At 53.5% G+C, this 16779-nt stretch overlaps 1 protein-coding gene across 1 annotated transcript; it reads left to right on the top strand.

Annotated features, from left to right (window-relative positions):
* Positions 1-1056: 1056 nt before the first annotated feature.
* Positions 1057-15419, top strand: CUNH7orf26 (chromosome unknown C7orf26 homolog). The gene is made up of 6 exons (XM_039226146.1): positions 1057-1517; positions 2043-2264; positions 5046-5211; positions 9375-9899; positions 11167-11206; positions 14945-15419. The coding sequence occupies exons 1-6, from the start codon at positions 1326-1328 to the stop codon at positions 15144-15146; spliced, it is 1347 nt and encodes a 448-aa protein (XP_039082077.1). The 5' UTR covers positions 1057-1325; the 3' UTR covers positions 15147-15419.
* The last annotated feature ends 1360 nt before the right edge of the window (positions 15420-16779 follow it).

Below are 16779 nucleotides of genomic sequence, written 5' to 3'. Positions count from 1 at the left end.
CATTGGGCTTTCACCTTCGGCTCTAGACTTCTGACAGGAGGGGCCTTGGCTATGTCCCCAGATGTGCAGGAGAGTCCCAGTGACCGGGGGTTGTGCCAGGCTGCACCCTTCCCGTCTCTCCGAGGGAAAGGCTTTGGCTTTTCGTCTCCTTGACCATATCCAGCACCTCTCACCCAGGCCTGCCCCTGGGCCAGCATGGGCCTTTTACACAAGGCCCATTCCTGTGCTTGTGGTCCCCTGCCCTCCACTGGCCTCTTGGGGCCACGTTCAAGTTTTTTCTGCCCTATTAAAAAAATATTTTTTAATGTTTATTTTTGAGAGAGAGAATGAGAGCGCGTGCAAGTGGGGGAGGGGCAGAGAGAGGGAGACAGTGCCAAGCAGGCTTCAGGCTCTGAGCTGTCAACACAGCTCTGAGCCTGACTGAGCCACCCCGTCCTATTTTTAAAATTCCAAACTATCACCCCACCCCTCCACTGCCCCGTTAATTCAATGCAAAGGGATGAATGAGGAAGAGTTTCATAGAAAGTGCTGAGGGGTTTGAGGAGGGGAGCGTTTTCAGGAGCAGGATACCTAAGATTCCCATGGTCAGGCTGCTCCGGAGGGGACTGGGGAATAGGGACTCGGGACAAAAACTTGGAGGCCAGGGGTAAGGAGGTACCATACGTCACTGCAGCGCCACGAGTTCTGGAGTAGCTATAATCTTTAGAATGAACTGCCAAGGCCTGAGCTACAGTCCTGTGCACCAGCCTATCTTACAGGTGGGAAAGCGCGGTAAAGCCAAATCAAATAGGCTTTGAGCGCAGCGCAAAGGAAGCAAGGGGAGCTTCAGGTCTGGCGCGCGGGCGAGTGGAGCGCAAAGCCCTATGAGCGTTCAGCGGTGGGTGCGGCGGCGCAGCGCGCCCCTGCCGTACTCACAGGCGGTGGCGCGCCGCGGGGGCGGGGCCTGAGGGGCGGGGCGTACCTCAGTGCCAGCCGGCCGAGCCGCCAGGGGGCGCCCTCCCGAGAGCGGGCCCCCGCCGCGGCCCGCGCTTGGCCCCTGCGGGCCGCCGTCGCCGCGCTCGGCATTCCGCCGCCGTTCACTCCGAGGCGTCGGGCTCCCGCTGCCCTCGGTGGCGCCGCAGTCGCACGGCCGAGCCTCTGCTGGCCGGCGGCGGCGATGGCTCCCTGAGCAGGACGGGGCGGGAGCGGCGGGAGGGCGGGCGCCGGGGGCGGCGGGCAGAGACCGGGTCGCGGTCTCTTTGTCTCGGCGGCGGCGGGCGCGCCTGCGGGGCCCGGGGCGGAAGTGCGGACGCCCTCCGGACGCCCCGGGCCGCAGCGGCCGCACCATGAGCGACATCCGCCACTCGCTGCTGCGCCGCGACGCGCTGAGCGCCGCCAAGGAGGTGCTGTACCACCTGGACATCTACTTCAGCAGCCAGCTGCAGAGCGCGCCGCTGCCCATCGTGGACAAGGGCCCCGTGGAGCTGCTCGAGGAGTTCGTGTTCCAGGTGCCCAAGGAGCGCGGCGCGCAGCCCAAGGTGCGGCGGTCGGCCGGGATGCCCGCGTCCGCGACAAGGAAACTCCTTTTCCTCCTCTTGCGGTGGCAAGCATTTGCCAAACCACAGACCCGCTTGCTCTCCCAGCCTCTGTTCTCGCCCTTGGCCGTGCTCCTTCTCAGCAGCCCAGATCCGCCTTCTCTGGCGTCCTGAGCATTGCTCAGCTGTGTGCGTGTTTTGCGGGGCGTGCGACAGCCCGGTGTCAGTGGTGTTACAGGAAGAGACGTTAAAGGCCTGTAACCTAGAGTCTCAAACCGCTATAGGTCATCTTGAGTCCGCCCAGGATGATGTCTGCATCTGTATAGTGACGTTTCCCGGGATTAACAGAGTTCTGCCCCCTGGGACCCGGCCTTTAAGAGGGGTGAACAGTTACCTGGGGGAAGTAGTGTATTTTCTGTCTTGTCACTCTACGAATTAAGGCGTCTGTTAAAGTATCTTTCTTTCCTTCTTTCTTTCTTTCTTTTCTTTTCTTTCTTTTTTATCGTTTCTCTTGGATTTGTTTTACAGAGGTTGAATTCACTTCAGGAGCTCCAACTTCTTGAAATCATGTGCAATTATTTCCAGGAGCAAACCAAGGACTCTGTCCGGCAGATTATTTTCTCATCCCTTTTCAGCCCCCAAGGGAACAAGGCTGATGACAACCGGATGAGCTTGTTGGGAAAACTGGTCTCCATGGCGGTGGCTGTGTGTCGGATCCCAGTGTTGGAGTGTGCAGCCTCCTGGCTCCAGGTACTTCTCTAGAAAGAGCCTTCTCCTGAGAGCCTCTGAAGAGGGTTTTAGTGTCAGGAATTTTCCCTTGATTGGCTTTCAGGAGAGGCGTTTTCTGTATGTTACCTTCTTGGTGTCATTACCCTGGTGTCTATATTTATAGACAGGTAGTAGTAATCATTCTTGAGAAAACAATAGTTTGGAATGGTGAATGAATTTAAAAAGAAAAAAAGTTCCATCTTCAGAATATGTGAAAAATCATTTTCCTTAGTTGAAAATGGTAAGTTAGTATTCTGAAAACAGCTACCCGTGTAGCCTCCAAGATATGATTTTTTTTTGTCTGTTTAAAGATCGTTAGAAGTTAAATTATGCAGTTGGGTCAGTAAGCATGTGAATTCTTTTGCATTGCTCCAGGGTGACATTGCAAAGATGGTGGCTCTTCCAATGGATGTGGACCGAACAGCCATTAAAAAAAATTTTTTTTAAGTGTTTTATTTATTTCTGAGAGAGAGAGAGAGAGCATGAACAGGGGAGGGTCAGAGAGAGAGGGAGATACAAAATCTGAAACGCTCCAGGCTCTGAACTAGCTGTCAGAGCAGAACCGGTTGCGGGGCTCGAACCCACCAACCGTGAGATCATGACCTGAACTGAAGTCAGACACTTAACTGAGCCACCCAGGCGCCCCCCCCCCCATAGTCATTTTTAAATATCAGAGGGAAAAAATGTATATTTACAATAGGTTTTGTGTTAGATGGTACTCTGAAAGATTCATTTTGGTTTGCTTTATTACTCAGAGTCTTTCAGAAATTGATAATCTACTTAGAGTAATTATATTAAATTTTTTTTAACATTTATTTATTTTTTGAGAGAGCACAAGCCAGGAAGGGGCAGAGGGAGAGGGAGACACAGAATCCAAAGCAGGTTCCAGGCCCTGAGCTGTCAGCACAGAGCCCAATGAGGAGCTCGAACCCATGACCATGAGATCATGACGAGAGCCAAAGTCAGATATTTAACCAACTAAGCCACCCAGGTGCCCCTAGAGTAATTATTTATCAGATTTTTGATTAACATGATTCTCTATTAAGCTAACAGACTTTACCACATTCAGTTTCACAGACCTGCTTAATCTCAAGTACTTGAAATCATTTGCGGTTATTCCCCCTTCCCCAGTTTATGTAGATGTTTCCTTTGAAATCTGTTTATCCTCGGGGTGCCGGGGTGGCTCAGTCGGTTAAGCATCCAACTTCAGTTCAGGTCATGATCTCACAGTTTGTGGGTTCGAGCCCCGTGTCAGGCTCTGGGCTGGCAGCTCAGGGCCTGGAGCCTGCTTCACATTCTGTGTCTCCCACTCTCTGCCCCTCCCACACTCATGCTGTTTCTCTACCTCAATAAATAAACATTTAAAAATTAAAAAAAAACTGTTTATCCTCATAATTTGGTTTGAAAAATATACATTGTTCTCTGTAGCACCCAGGTAAGCTTCAGCAGAATCTATACATTAATTCTTACCAATCTGACTTCTGGAGAATCTGACCTGATTGTGTGTGCTGTATTTAATCTCACAATTACCTCTATCCCTTAGTGAGGTCAGGCTTAGCCTCTTGTAATTCATCACATAATTTCCCCCCTTACCTCTCCTGATGCTGTTGTGCTGGCTTTTTGGCAAAATAAAAGCAGATGTCAGTGACAGGGAAGAGTCTTGTCAAGGATTGCCACCCCACCCCCAACCCCTCACCCCCACCCCCAGGGCTAGTGGCTACCACTCCCTGCTAGGGAAGCTGGGGTTGGCTGGTCTGAGGTTGTAGGGACAAAATTCAGCCTGAGGGAACAATCTGGCAAGCTCTCTACTTGCAGTTTCCCCTGGAGGCCACATTGGGGCCTTTGGAACTAGAACTTGCTGAGCAGCTGTTGAATGTGGCCCTGGCTGCACATCGGCCTCTGAGTGGGAAGGAAAAAGCAGAGGATGGTAATACAGGATTTGAAAGAATCACGGAAACCTCTAAGGATAGGATTGTAAGAGGGGCGCCTGGGGAGCTCAGTCGGTTAAGCATCTGACTTCGGCTCAGGTCATGATCTCTGTTTGTGAGTTTGAGCCCCGCATGAGGCTCTGTACTAACAGCTCAGAGCCTGGAGCCTGCTTCAGATTCTGTGTCTCCCTCACTCTCTACCTCTCCCCTGCTCATGCTCTGTCTCTCTATCTTTCAATAATAAAAATAAACGTTAAGAAAAAAAAAAAAGGATAGGATTGTAAGAGAAAGGGAGAAAGCACTGCTCTGAATCCTGTGATAGCTCACAGACTCTCCTCAAGCTCTTCCGGGTGGTAGCCCCCATTTGTTCCTGTTTTTGGAGTCTCACCTGTAAGGCCCCACAAGTTGTCATATCCTCCTTGAAGTCCGCAGAGAGCTTTGCTAACTGCACTTCAAAGCAGGGGTCAGCAGGCCTTTTATTAAAGGGCAAGACAGGAAATATGTGAGGCTCTGCAAACTGTATGGCCTATTTCACAACCACTCAACTCTGTCCTGGTAGTGTTGGACCAGCCTTACTCGACAGGCACGCAGATTAGCAGATACACGCTTCTGATTCACAGAAAGCACATGAAAGAACCCTGGGGGCAGGATGGCTTGGGCCTGTGGGCTTTCGTTGGCCAAGCCCTGCCTCAGAATGAGCTGTGCACATCTTTGTCCCCTCTGGGAGGTGAATCTGCCTGTTCTGGGGGGGGGGGGTGTGTGTCTTCCCCTTAAGTACGTAGTTGTAGCCTCCCAGCCACAACACGTGTTTATGTGGCCTGTGGCTTCTTTGCAGCGGACGCCAGTGGTGTACTGCGTGAGGTTGGCCAGGGCCCTGGTGGACGACTACTGCTGCCTGGTGCCAGGATCCGTGCAGACGCTGAAGCAGATCTTCAGTGCCAGCCCTCGCTTCTGCTGCCAGCTCATCACCTCCGTCACTGCGCTCTATGACCTGTCATCAGGTAAGGCTGAACAGGTTGTGGCTCTCCAGAAGCTCAGCTGATGGCCACTTCCATTTCCCCTCGAACGCCCAGGACAAGCGTCTAGTGAATGCTTTGGCCTTTTTTTTTCTTACGAAACATGTGTTTTATTTTCGGCTGAAAGTGAAGAAGCGGACAACCCGGGCTTCTGGAATTTGTGAGCAGGTCACTTGTCTTAGTCATTCATGCACTTGCGTGGTTCAGAGTGGTCTGAGGGCCAGGTGGCCTAAAAATGAGAGGGTCTGATGTCTGGGGAAGACCTGGCTTTCTCCCCAGGCAGGAATTGCTTTGTTATCCCACACTGTTATTTCCAGATGTAACAATTTCAGGAAAGTTACAAGGTTATTGTAAATTGCAACACTCCCGCCTGAGTTTACCACCTGTTACCATTTGTTCTCTCTCCTCCTTTCTTCCTTTCTTTCTCTGCCCCTTTCACACACACTCACAGGTATTTGCTTTTCCTGAACTTTTGAGAGTTGGTTACCAATGTCTTGTACCAAGTCTTTAAACGTGTATCTTTCTCCCAGGAACAAGAGCGTTCCTTTACTTAACCCATCATGCCTAAGAAATTAAATATTGAGGGAATGAGGGAATAGTATTATCTTTTATATACCCTGTATTCAGATCTCCCTGATCATTGCAGTAATAGCCTCTACCCCCATCCCCCTCAGAGGTCAGGAAAATTCAGGATCCCATCAGGGATCATACATTATACATGGCTGTCATGTCTCTTTGGCCCTTTCAAATCTTGAACAGATGAAGCATTTTAAGAAGTCTCTTTTTTGACATTGACTTTTTTTTTTAACATGTTTTCATTTTTGAGAGAGAGAGAGACAGTGCAAGTTGGGGAGGGGCAGAGAGAGGAGACACAGAACCCAAAGCAGGCTCCAGGCTGTGCGCTGTCAGCACAGAGCCCAACATGGGGCTTGAACTCATGAAATGAGATCATGACCTGAGCCGAAGTTGGATGTTTAACCTACTGAGCCACCCAGGCATCCCTGACACTGATATTTTGGAAGAGCTCAGACCTGTTGTTCTGCAGAATGTCCCTCAGTTTAGATTTTTTTTTTTTTAATTTATTTCTGAGAGAGAGACAGACAGACAGCGTGAGCAGGGGAGTGTCAGAGAGAGACGGAGACACAGACTCTGAAACAGGCTCCAGGCTCTGAGCTAGCTGTCAGCACAGAGCCCGATATGGGGCTCGAGCCCATGAACCATGAGATCATGACCTGGGCCGAAGTCTGACGCTTAACTGACTAAGCCACCCAGGTGCCCCATAGATTTATCTGATCGTTTCCTTATGCAAGATTCAAGTTCAGTATTTTTGGCCACAGTCCCAGCCAGGTGGTGACGTGTCCTCAGCCTACCATGCGAGGAAACACGCGTGTTGCTTCAACTCTCATGATGTTTCTGTGGCTTCCTCAGGAAGATGCCAGGCGAGGTCCTCAGGGCAGCCAGTAAATGGCATTTGACTTCACCTGGGAGGAGCCTGTGACGCCCGTCCCTACCCAGCATCAGAGCCCTCGGGTCAAGTCATTTTCTGCAGACTCCCAAGTCAAGAACACCAATATGAGCCGCTCTGGTTGAGCTGGGGCGGGGGTCTCAGCCCCACAATCACTGGGCCCCGCTGCCTTCTTTCCTCCCTGGGGGTGACTTCCGGGGAACACAGGTTGACAAACAGGTTTGTGGAGCACTGCATCCTCTCACGTCTGTCCCTGTGGGACCCCCACGGCTCACGCGGGCTCCCAGAGAGGGGCTGTGGCCTGGGTTTCCACATGAGAAGGTTTTGGGCCCCATCCCGGTAAGCAGTTTTTCTGCAGAAAAGCCTCCTTTTCTGTTTCAGGTCCCTCGTCCCTTGCCCAGGGCTCTCGCCGCTCAGAGGGCTGACGAGCATTATCTTACTCTAGTCTGACAGCCGAGCCAGCAGCTGGAGAGCCTTCCATGATTCTGTCTTTGCTCAGCCCAGCAGCACCCTGGTTATATTTGATTCTCATTTTGCTTGTACCTTTATCTACCCTCCCCACTCCCTGCTCTTCAGCTTTTCAGTTCCCTTGAGAAAGCTCACGTGGACGTAGTTGTGAATGTCAACTTGCGTATCACAGTCACATGCACTTTCACGTCTTTTCTGTCACAGCAGCGTGCCCCTGGGATGAGGGGCCAGTCTTGTGAGCAGGGTTCTCCCTGGCTTCCTGCATAGCTTCCTCGGAGCTGTTGATGTCCAGGGACAGTAGTCAGGCCCCTAGTTTTCCCATAGGAAGGATTTAATTCAGCCCATCCTGCAACATCCCAGTCGCCCTTTGCAGTCATCAGTGATTCCAGGCCATCAAGGATGGAAATTGGCCTTAAAGTTTCTAATAGATTAGATAGTGTGGAAAAGGAAGCAGTGTTCAGAGAATATCACCAGTGTTCTAGAATGGATATGAGACGTGGTATTTTTCTCTTAAGCCAGTTGCCAATCTGATAGGTCAGTGGTTTTTTTGTCTTTTTTTTTTTTTTAAGCCACTTTATGGAGGTATGATTGACGTACAGAAAGCTAATGTATATGGCCTGGGGAGTCCGGAGACAGGGAGGTGGCCGGGCACACAGCAGTCGCCCTAGCGGATGGACCTGGGGGCCACGGTCAGAATGGTGACCTCTGCTGCTCTTGGGCACCTTTCTGGGGAGTCTGTGGCCTCCAGGCCACAAGATGGAAGGAACTCCCCTTCGGAGACAGAACCCTGTCTGGCCCAGACGGCGCTGAGAAGCTGTGTCTGCGAGTAGGAAGAGCCATGGAGGTGGTCCACTTGCGGACATGCACTCAGTGCACACGCCACCCTCAGGCTCGCAGACACGCACTCAGTGCACACACCGCGTGCACATGCTGCCCTCAGGCTCTCAGAGGTGCCTCAGCTTGTGTGTGTGTGTGTGTGTGTGTGTGTGTGTGTGTGTGAGTGTGAGTGTGTCGGGCAGGAAGGGTGGTGTGCCCGACAAGAGGGCGTGAGATTGGTGTTCCCCAGACAGAAGCCTCTTGGGGAGGACAAGGGCTCATACACAAGGTTCGCCCCCCCACCCCACGGTTCATTTTGCCATGTGAAGGCCACAGACGACATTTCATGACCAAAGGGCGGGGCACGATTTACCTCTAGTGTGGCGGGGGCATGGTCTCAGGGAAGAAGGCCCCAGTCTCTTGAGAAAGAGCAGCACGTGTCTCACTTGCCCCCTGCTCTCCTGGCTCCTGCTCTCCTGGCTCCTGCTCGGGTCCAGCCTCAGTGACCCGGAACGGGCTCTGTCATCCTTAGTGCTCTGCAAGCTGAGGGCCGGACAGCCCCAGAGATGGGTGGCTGGGGATCCAGGCCATGCCCGCAGACGACCCAAGAGCGCTGTGCACCAGCCTCAGGGTGCCAATGCGGCCAGCTGGGTAAGACAGGTCCCCTGGGGCCAGATCTGGGCCCACCTCATACTTTGAATAAGTCCTGGGGAAGTGACTTAACATCGTCATGCCTCGGTTTCCCCATCCTCTCTGTAATAGGTGGCTGTTTGAGGAGTGAGTTAATCTGTGTAAAGGGTTTAGAACAGCACCTGGCCCTTCGCAAACCCAGAACAAACATCAACGTTTGTTTTTGTTGCTGTTCTCTGTCTAGGCTATGGAACGTGCCAGGTCTCCAGGGTCACAGGAGGTCAGGCTTTGCCTAGACAGAGATTTCAGATTGGGGGGCTGGGATCTTGGCAGCTGACCGATCACTGAGCGCACTCTGAACTGGTCTGTGAAGGCCACGGTAGCCGTCACAGGAGACAAAAGCTACTCTCTGGGAAGGGACGGAGAGTGGCAGTAGTTTGGGACATAAAGAGTGTGCAAATGTATTTACATGTACCCATAGGATGAACTTCAGGGATGGAGGAGTTCTAGGGAAGTGTTAATTTAATAGATATTTTTTTGAGCCCCACTGTGGCCAGACAGTCCTGGCTCTGGGGCTAAGCATGGACCAGGACAAGAGTCCCATTCCTACGGAGGGGACATTCTAGGAAAGGGGACAGAAAATAGGGAAGCGGAGTATGTGGTGTGAGCATCAGGTGCTGAGCAGTGTGTACTTGGGTCCGTCTCCCCTCCATCCGCTGACATCGCTGGGGCCGTGCGCCTGTCTGACTCACAGCGTCTCTGTTGGCAGATGAGCTCATCCCACCATCGGACTTGCTTGAGATGATCGTCAGCTGGATTTTCGAGGACCCGAGGTTGATTCTCATCACTTTTTTAAATACCCCGATTGCTGCCAATCTCCCAATAGGATTTTTAGAGCTCACACCACTCACTGGATTGATCCGCTGGTGTGTGAAGGCCCCTCTGGCTTATAAACGGAAGAAGAAGCCCTCCTTGTCCAACGGCCACGTCACCACCAAAGTTGCAAAGGACTCGGGAGGGATGGACAGAGACTCCCACCTCTTGTACTCGAAGCTCCACCTCAGCGTCCTCCAAGTCCTTATGATGCTCCAGGTGCACTTGACCGAGAAGAATCTTTATGGGCGCCTGGGGCTCATCCTGTTTGACCACATGGTCCCACTGGTGGAGGAGATCAACAGGTTGGCGGATGAACTGAACCCCCTGAACGCCTCCCAGGAGATTGAGCTATCTCTGGACCGGCTGGCCCAAGCCCTGCAGGTGGCCATGGCCTCTGGAGCCCTGCTGTGCACGCGAGGTGAGGACTCCCCGGCCCAGGCCCTCCTGGGGACAGGGTGGCCACCGCCCGTCAGAAGGAAAATAGGGAGGGGCGCCTGGGTGGCTTAGTCGGTTAAGCGTCCGACTTTCGCTTAGGTCATGATCTCGCGGTTCGTGGGTTCGAGCCCCGCGTCGGGCTCTGTGCTGACTGCCAGCTCAGAGCCTGGAGCCTGTTTCAGTCTGTGACTCCCTCTCTCTCTGACCCTCCCCTGCTCACGCTCTCTCTCTCTTTCTCTCTCCTAGAAAAAAAAAAAAAAAAAAAAAACATTAAAAAAAAAAAAAAAGAAGGAAAATAGGGACTCGTGGACACGTGTGGCTCTGTGCCCCTCTACAGCTTCTTTCCTCGTAGTGCAAGGGATGAGGGTGAAGTCACAGAGCTTAGAACACTGACTACGATGTCTCAGTGTCTCCTGGCCATGTTGCCCAGGAGTGGGAGTCCCTCGGGAGCAAGGATGACCCCTCACTGTCCCCCCTCGCAGAGAATCCTTTTTTTTTCTGCATCCTTTTTTACGGAGGCATGAGTTACATACCACAGTGCACAGGTTCTAGTGCACAAAACATTCCCTTCACCTGCTTCCGGGTTCCTGATTCTCCTGCATGGCGGTGCTGGCCTCTCCCAGAGTCTAGTAGGATTTGTGCTTGTCTGCCGACTGTGGGCTCACAGAAGTGGCCTATGGCCCCAAGCAGCACTCATGTGGTACGTGTCCTACTTGGCTTCCCCCTCGGCGCTCTCGGGACGCCTGGAGCACCTGCTCTGCTCAGGGAGAGCCTTGCCCCTGGAGCCTTTCCCAGCCACCTGCCAGATGGCCGGTGGACCTGCCCCTCTCCCGAGTCATGTACTCTCTTTGGAGCCTCGTTGTTAAAGCAAGAATTGAAGGAAGACAGGACACAGTTTTTTGTTGTTTGTTGGTTTTTTTTTTAAGTTTATTTTGAGAGAGACCTCGTGATTGGGGAAGGGGCAGAGGAAGTGGAGAGAGAATCCCAAGCAGGTGCTGTGCTGCCAGCGCAGAGCCAGATGCAGGGCTCAAACCCACAAGGGTGTGAGAGTGACCTGAGCTGAAACCAAGGGTCGGCCACTTAATTGACTGAGCCGCCCAGGTGCCTGAGAGAACGCAGTTTCTGAGTGGTGACAGGAAAATGTGCTACAGGCACTGTTGCTGGCTTGCCAGTGTCTTTGAAAAGAACTCCATGTACACTTGACCGTGTTGTCCCCATCTGTTCCTGATTATGTGTCTCCTTGATTTCAGATGACCTGAGAACCTTGTGCTCCAGGCTGCCTCATAATAAGTAAGTGCCCTCTTGAAAACGGCTAGCCGGGCGGGGGTGGGGTTGGACTTGGGGAGGGCTTCTGTGTGTAAGGAGCCGTCGAAGGACCCGATGATACATAGAGGGTGGGATGGCATGACCCACATGAGAGAGTAACTCGAGGACATGAGGCCATCTTGCCTGGGAGTCCAGGAAACAAACCAGAGGAAGCTCGTTGCCATTTTCCATGCACTTAACACACATGTTTTGGGGTGACTTCTGGCGTCCCTGCGTGTATGTTGGTGGTATTGTGGGTTGCACAGCCCTTTGGGAAATACTTCAGAGCCACGGCCCTGGGGCAGAGCGTGGCAGTTAGGCCTCTTTGACAGATGGCACTGACTGGGTCCTGAGCATGGTTCCGACTGGTTTTCCGTGATGCTCGGGCAATCCCTTAGCCTGTTTCTGAACCTTGGTTTCCTCCTTTGTAAAGTGGGGGGGATAATTCACCTGTGCCCAGGGTTGGAGGAAGGATTAAATGCGATGGTGTCTGTAAACTTCCAGGCCGAGTCCCTGGCTCGTGGGAATCTGCCCGTAAATGGTGGTTATTGTCATCATTTGGGGGCAGCAGCGGTGACAGAGGTGAAGGGCAGGAGCTGCGGAGTCACACAGCTGCTGGGGGAGAGTCCAGGCCGCTGCTTGCTGTCCGTGTGACCTTTGGCAAGTTCTTTGTCTTCCACTGCCTTGTTTTGATGTAAAATCAAGAAAATAATTGTACCTGCCTCTTGTCTGCTCCCCCCACCTCTCCCGCCCCACCCCCTGAGATAGAATTTTTGTGAGGACTAGAGTAAAAACTTAGCAAGCACTTGGAACAGTACTTAGTGTGGACCAAGTATCTAAGAAGTATTACCTGCTCCCACTGCTACACTCATAACTTAGGCTTGTCGCATAATCAGGTTGGTTTCACTGCCTCTAAGAAGCAAAAGCCAAGTGTGCAAAAATGTTTCATGCAGATGCGCATTTCTAGTAGCAAAAAGCTGGAAACAACCCAACAGTCCCAAAGCACAGGGCTACCTCGTAAGTTAGTAGTGGCACATCGGAAGGGCAGAAATTACATATCTACTAAAATTAGTAATCGTGGCAACCTGGTGAGGAAATGTTTCCAGCTGAAGGCAGGGTAGTATGCACAAGGACAGGAAACAGTCGCGGGAAGGCAGTAGGATTACTAATGCCCTTGTTTCTTTAGATGGGCACGGTCAGGGGCTAGGGCTCCAGGGCTGGCGTTGGCAGGCAGTGTGGATGGAGGCTACGCGAGCCCACCGGGCCCTGTCGATCGCACCGAGTGTGCTCATGGCTGCCCAGGGCCCGGCCTGCTGTCTCCGCCGGGGCCGTTGCGTCTGGGCACGCATGGCAGACCAGTCACCAGACTTGGCCAGAGTGGGCTCATGGGCTGATGGCAAGAGTGCTTGCAGTCTGAGGGCTTCGTCCCCACCTATGGCTGGGGACCTCCGTGTCAGGCCCCGCAGGCAAGGGGCAGCTTCGGTCAGGTGTCTGGGTAGACACGAAAACCAAGTATCATATCAGTGCCATGGCTCCTGGTGGAACAGGACGGTCCTGATAGAGATACTCTGTCACAGCACGGACAGCTTGTCCAGGGGCCCCTTTCCCTCAAGAGCCCACACTGTTCTTTCTCCCCTTCCCCCGCTCCCCTGGCTGTAGGAGAATTCCCTGGTATCTGAGGACATTGTTAGCATAAGTTGGCATGTTTCTGCCCTTCTTCCAATAATTCCGTTGTAGTATTTCTCTTCTTTGTGCACAGCTGTTCTTTAATATTGAATGTTTTCAGGGCATTAAAATGATGATAGGGTATAAATCCTTTATCATCTCAGCATCATCACTAGGGGTCCCCACTGGAATCCCGGTGGGACCTAACAGCCAGTGCCCCGCCCTCCTGACACATACGAGAACCCAGCCCCCCAGGGGCAGCCTGGCACCGATGCAGGCAAAGAGGACTCGTAGTCACTTGGAAAACTTCTTTGACTTCTGGTAGTCTCTCTTCCGTTAATTGTCTTTCTGAATAAACTTCTTGAAACCCGTTTTATCTCTGGCAGCGTGAACAGGTCCAAACAAACGAATGACCTAAATTTTGCCTCTGTAATGCTCTCCTTAGATTTATTTATATGTTTACTTATTTTGATTGAATTTCTCACCCTGAGTTGTAAAAAGTAGTAACATAAATGAAAAGGGCTGAGAAGAGCTTCAGATCACTCAAGGTACCAGCTTTCTTCCTGCCCTCAATTTACTGCCTGAGTGCCTCCTGTGGGCTCTGGGCACCAGCCTTTATACTCGGGAGTGGGGAGGTGAGAGCGGGTGACGGTCAGTCTGCAGAAGACTTAGCCCCCACCTCTCACAGTTCCAGGTAGCTAGCTGACCAGAGCAAAGGGCCTGGGGTTGCTCATGGACCAAGCAGGGCCGTCAGTGTGAGGGAGAGATGAGGGGTCCTGAGTGTGAATGATGGGCTTGAACGGTTGATGTAGAGAGGCCAGTGTAGACAGAACCCAACAGGGTGCAGCCCCAGGGTGTAGCTAGGAGACCAAGAGCAGAGCCAGTATGTCTGAAGCAGAGGCCAGGGGAGCAAGGGAGGGGCCAGGCTGGGGAGGCCTCAGCTGGAGAGGGTGGCCTCGGTCTTGAAGAGGAGACTGCCAGAGAATGATTCTGGCCTTAACCGGTGGTGATTGGGTATTTGGGTTCGACTGCAGGATGTGGGTGGGCTAGGCCTCAACACTCCTGGCGGTGGGAAAGTGAGAAATCTTTGCTGGTCTTGCTGGGAGGGAGCCTGGGGCTGGCAAGGATGGGACTGGTCAGAGGGAGCTCTTCAGGTTGATCCAGAAGGACCAACACTGGAAACCGAAAGGGATTCCAGGAGGGAGACCCAGGCCACGCATGTCCGGGATCACAGAGAGGAGAGCACAGGGTGGAGAAAGTGCTGGGCGCCTGGTGCCAGGGCCGAAGGGAGTTGGGGAAGTAGTAGCAGGGTGTGAAGAGTAGGGCTGGAGTGTGGCTGTCACCCGGAGAGTGAAGGAGGAAGTAAGCAAGAGAGTTGGCAGCTCCTGCCGGGGTGGATGGGAGGTGGCCCCTGAAGATGGGAAGGGGCTTGGTCCTGGCCTGGCCCGTCTCGGGGCCGGGGCTTATCCCGTTTCCGGTAGAGTCTGTGAAAGGCCTGCTATCAAGTGGCTGTGCTTGGAATTCAGCTGAGACTCAGTCACTTACGAATGACTGTGGCCTGCTGCCCTTCATGCCGTCGAGGCTTGGTTGTGACCCTCTTAGGTGTGTACTTGGGGCTGAACCGGACGTGGGGGTCCCTAGGCCACAGACGCTGAGGCTGTGCCCAGAGCTCCCCGGGACCGTAAGCCTTGTGAAGACCCTTCCTCGGCAGTCTTGCCGCCGCCCCGCCTCTGTTACCTGCCTTGTGCTTTCTCTGATGCCTGCAGGATGCTCTCCTCTGCTGGGCGGGTCGGGGGAGGGGGCAGTCTCAATCCTGCCACCTCCAGGTCCCCTCCTGCCGCTCTTCCCCAGCCACAAGCCACCCCCATGCTCTCCGAGTTCACAGATCTCTGCGCCTGGAAACCTGCAGGCTCTGTGCCTGCAGCCGGTGCCCCTCGTGGCAGACACGGGAGGCCACCGCCACGCCACGGCCTTCTGTCCTTTCCCGGCCGCAGCACGTCCACTAGCGGACAGGCTCACCCAGTGCCGCGCGCCTAACCCTTGTCCTTGTATTTGCAGCCTGCTCCAGCTGGTGATCTCAGGCCCGGTGCAGCAGGCGCCCCACGCGGCGCTCCCCCCAGGCTTCTACCCCCACATCCACACGCCCCCGCTGGGCTACGGGGCCGTGCCGGCCCACCCCGCCGCCCACCCCGCGCTGCCCACACACCCAGGCCACACCTTCATCTCGGGCATGACGTTCCCGTTCAGGCCCATCCGCTAGGCCGGCCCCGCGTGCCGCCGAGTGGCAGTGTGCCTTGCGCCGGGGCCGGAGGAAGCCTTCCAGAGAAAGGGGAGCCACCCCATAGAAGAGGACCTTCGGGGGGCAGCCGGCGGCCCCCCCCCCCGCCCCTCACCGGCAGGACTGTCTTGGTGCGGAAGCTGCGCGACGTGCGCAGCCCGGGTGCCTCCCGCCCAGTGACAGTCGCAGGAGTCCAGACCCGATGGATGGATGGATGGATGGAAGGAAGGAAGGAAGGAAGGAAGGAAGGAAGGAAGGAAGGAAGGAAAGAAGGAAGGAAGGAAGGAAGGAAGGAGGGAGGGAGGGAGGAAGGAGGAAGGAAGGAAGGAAGAAGGCGCGAAGAAGGCGCACAGAGTGGGGCGGGGGTCCTTGATGCCCTTCCGCCAGCCCGGGGTCCTGTGTGGCGCTTCCAACAAGCCAGGAGCCCGAGTGGCCCGGGTGCAGGTGTGACGAGCAGCCTTTGCAGGTCCCTGTGGCTTCTCTGCTTGTGAGTGTGGCGGGTCCCTGGTACCAGGGTCTCCTGTTAGCTCCGTGAGCTCGAGGCCGGGGTGCTGTACTCAGCGCCGGCCTGGAAACCGGGCCAGGGCTGCCCTCACCGCCCAGGAGCTTCTCTGTTTCATTGGGGTCTAAATTTTCCTTTCATATGTTCAAATAAATTTTTTCTAAACAGTTTTATAGACTTTGTGGAATGTTTTCTTAAAACTTAGTGAGCGTGAGCGGCAGCGGTTCCCTGTCTGCAGTGATCAGGCACTTCTTTTGACAGAACCCCTGCGGACAGTGTCCCCTCCACCCTGCAGGGGCCCCAGGGGCTGTCTGCCTCCATCGGGTTTTTCCTAGCACAGGATGTAAGGTACCTGCTTTGATTTCTTAGTTTCGGGAAGGAAAGAGCCCAGTAACTATGAGGTTGTGCTGCTCTGGGCTGAACGTGAGGAAGGACAGAGGGTCACTGTGAATGGTGGGCAATAAAGGGCTGAGATTAACCCATAGGGATGAAATTTTACCCTGTGCTTCCTCTGCCCTTGTGTTCCTGGCCAGGGGCCACGACAGGAGAGCAGACCAAACCGGATTGCCTAATAAATCCCTGTGTGTATGTTTTTAAGTCTGGAGTTTGGGACATCCCTCAAGATAAGGAGCAATGAGCCCCATGCAGCTGCATGTTAAGGGCTATCCTTGGTTGGAAGGGACCCCCAACCACCAGTGCTTTCTCAGCCATGGGAGCCTGTGGCATTTGGGGGTTCCCACAGCTGCAGCCTATGGGTAGGAATCCGCCTGCAAGTGAAGAGTCTGCAGGAATCTTTTTCTTTTTTTTTTTAATAATTAAAAAAATGTTATTTTATTTTTAAGACAGAGCATGAGTGGGGGAGGGGCAGAGAGAGAGGGAGACAGAATCTGAAACAGGCTCCAGACTCTGAGCTGGCTGTCAGCACAGAGCCCAACATGGGGTTCGACCTCATGAACTGTGAGATCATGACCTGAGCCGAAGTCGGACGCTTAACTGATTTAGCCACCTCTCACAGGAATCTGTTTTTATTTTATTTATTTATTTATTTATTATTATTTTTTAATGTTTTATTTATTTCTAGGAGAGAGAGAGACAGCGTGAGCAGGGGAGGGT

This window comes from Hyaena hyaena, unplaced genomic scaffold, assembly GCF_003009895.1.
Source record: "Hyaena hyaena isolate Hyena2069 unplaced genomic scaffold, ASM300989v1 scaffold_20, whole genome shotgun sequence".
Lineage (NCBI taxonomy): Eukaryota > Metazoa > Chordata > Mammalia > Carnivora > Hyaenidae > Hyaena > Hyaena hyaena.
Note: the sequence above shows the minus strand (reverse complement) of the source record. Positions and strands in the feature narration are given on the sequence as shown.

What these genes read in the sequence shown, in the direction of transcription:
- CUNH7orf26 (XM_039226146.1), top strand. Translation starts at nt 1,326, where the DNA reads ATGAGCGACATCCGCCACTCGCTGCTGCGCCGCGACGCGCTGAGCGCC. An exon ending in GCTCTATGACCTGTCATCAG is followed by an intron (nt 5,212 to 9,374) that starts GTAAGGCTGAAC and finishes CTCTGTTGGCAG; the next exon opens with ATGAGCTCATCCCACCATCG. An exon ending in TCCAGGCTGCCTCATAATAA is followed by an intron (nt 11,207 to 14,944) that starts GTAAGTGCCCTC and finishes TTGTATTTGCAG; the next exon opens with CCTGCTCCAGCTGGTGATCT.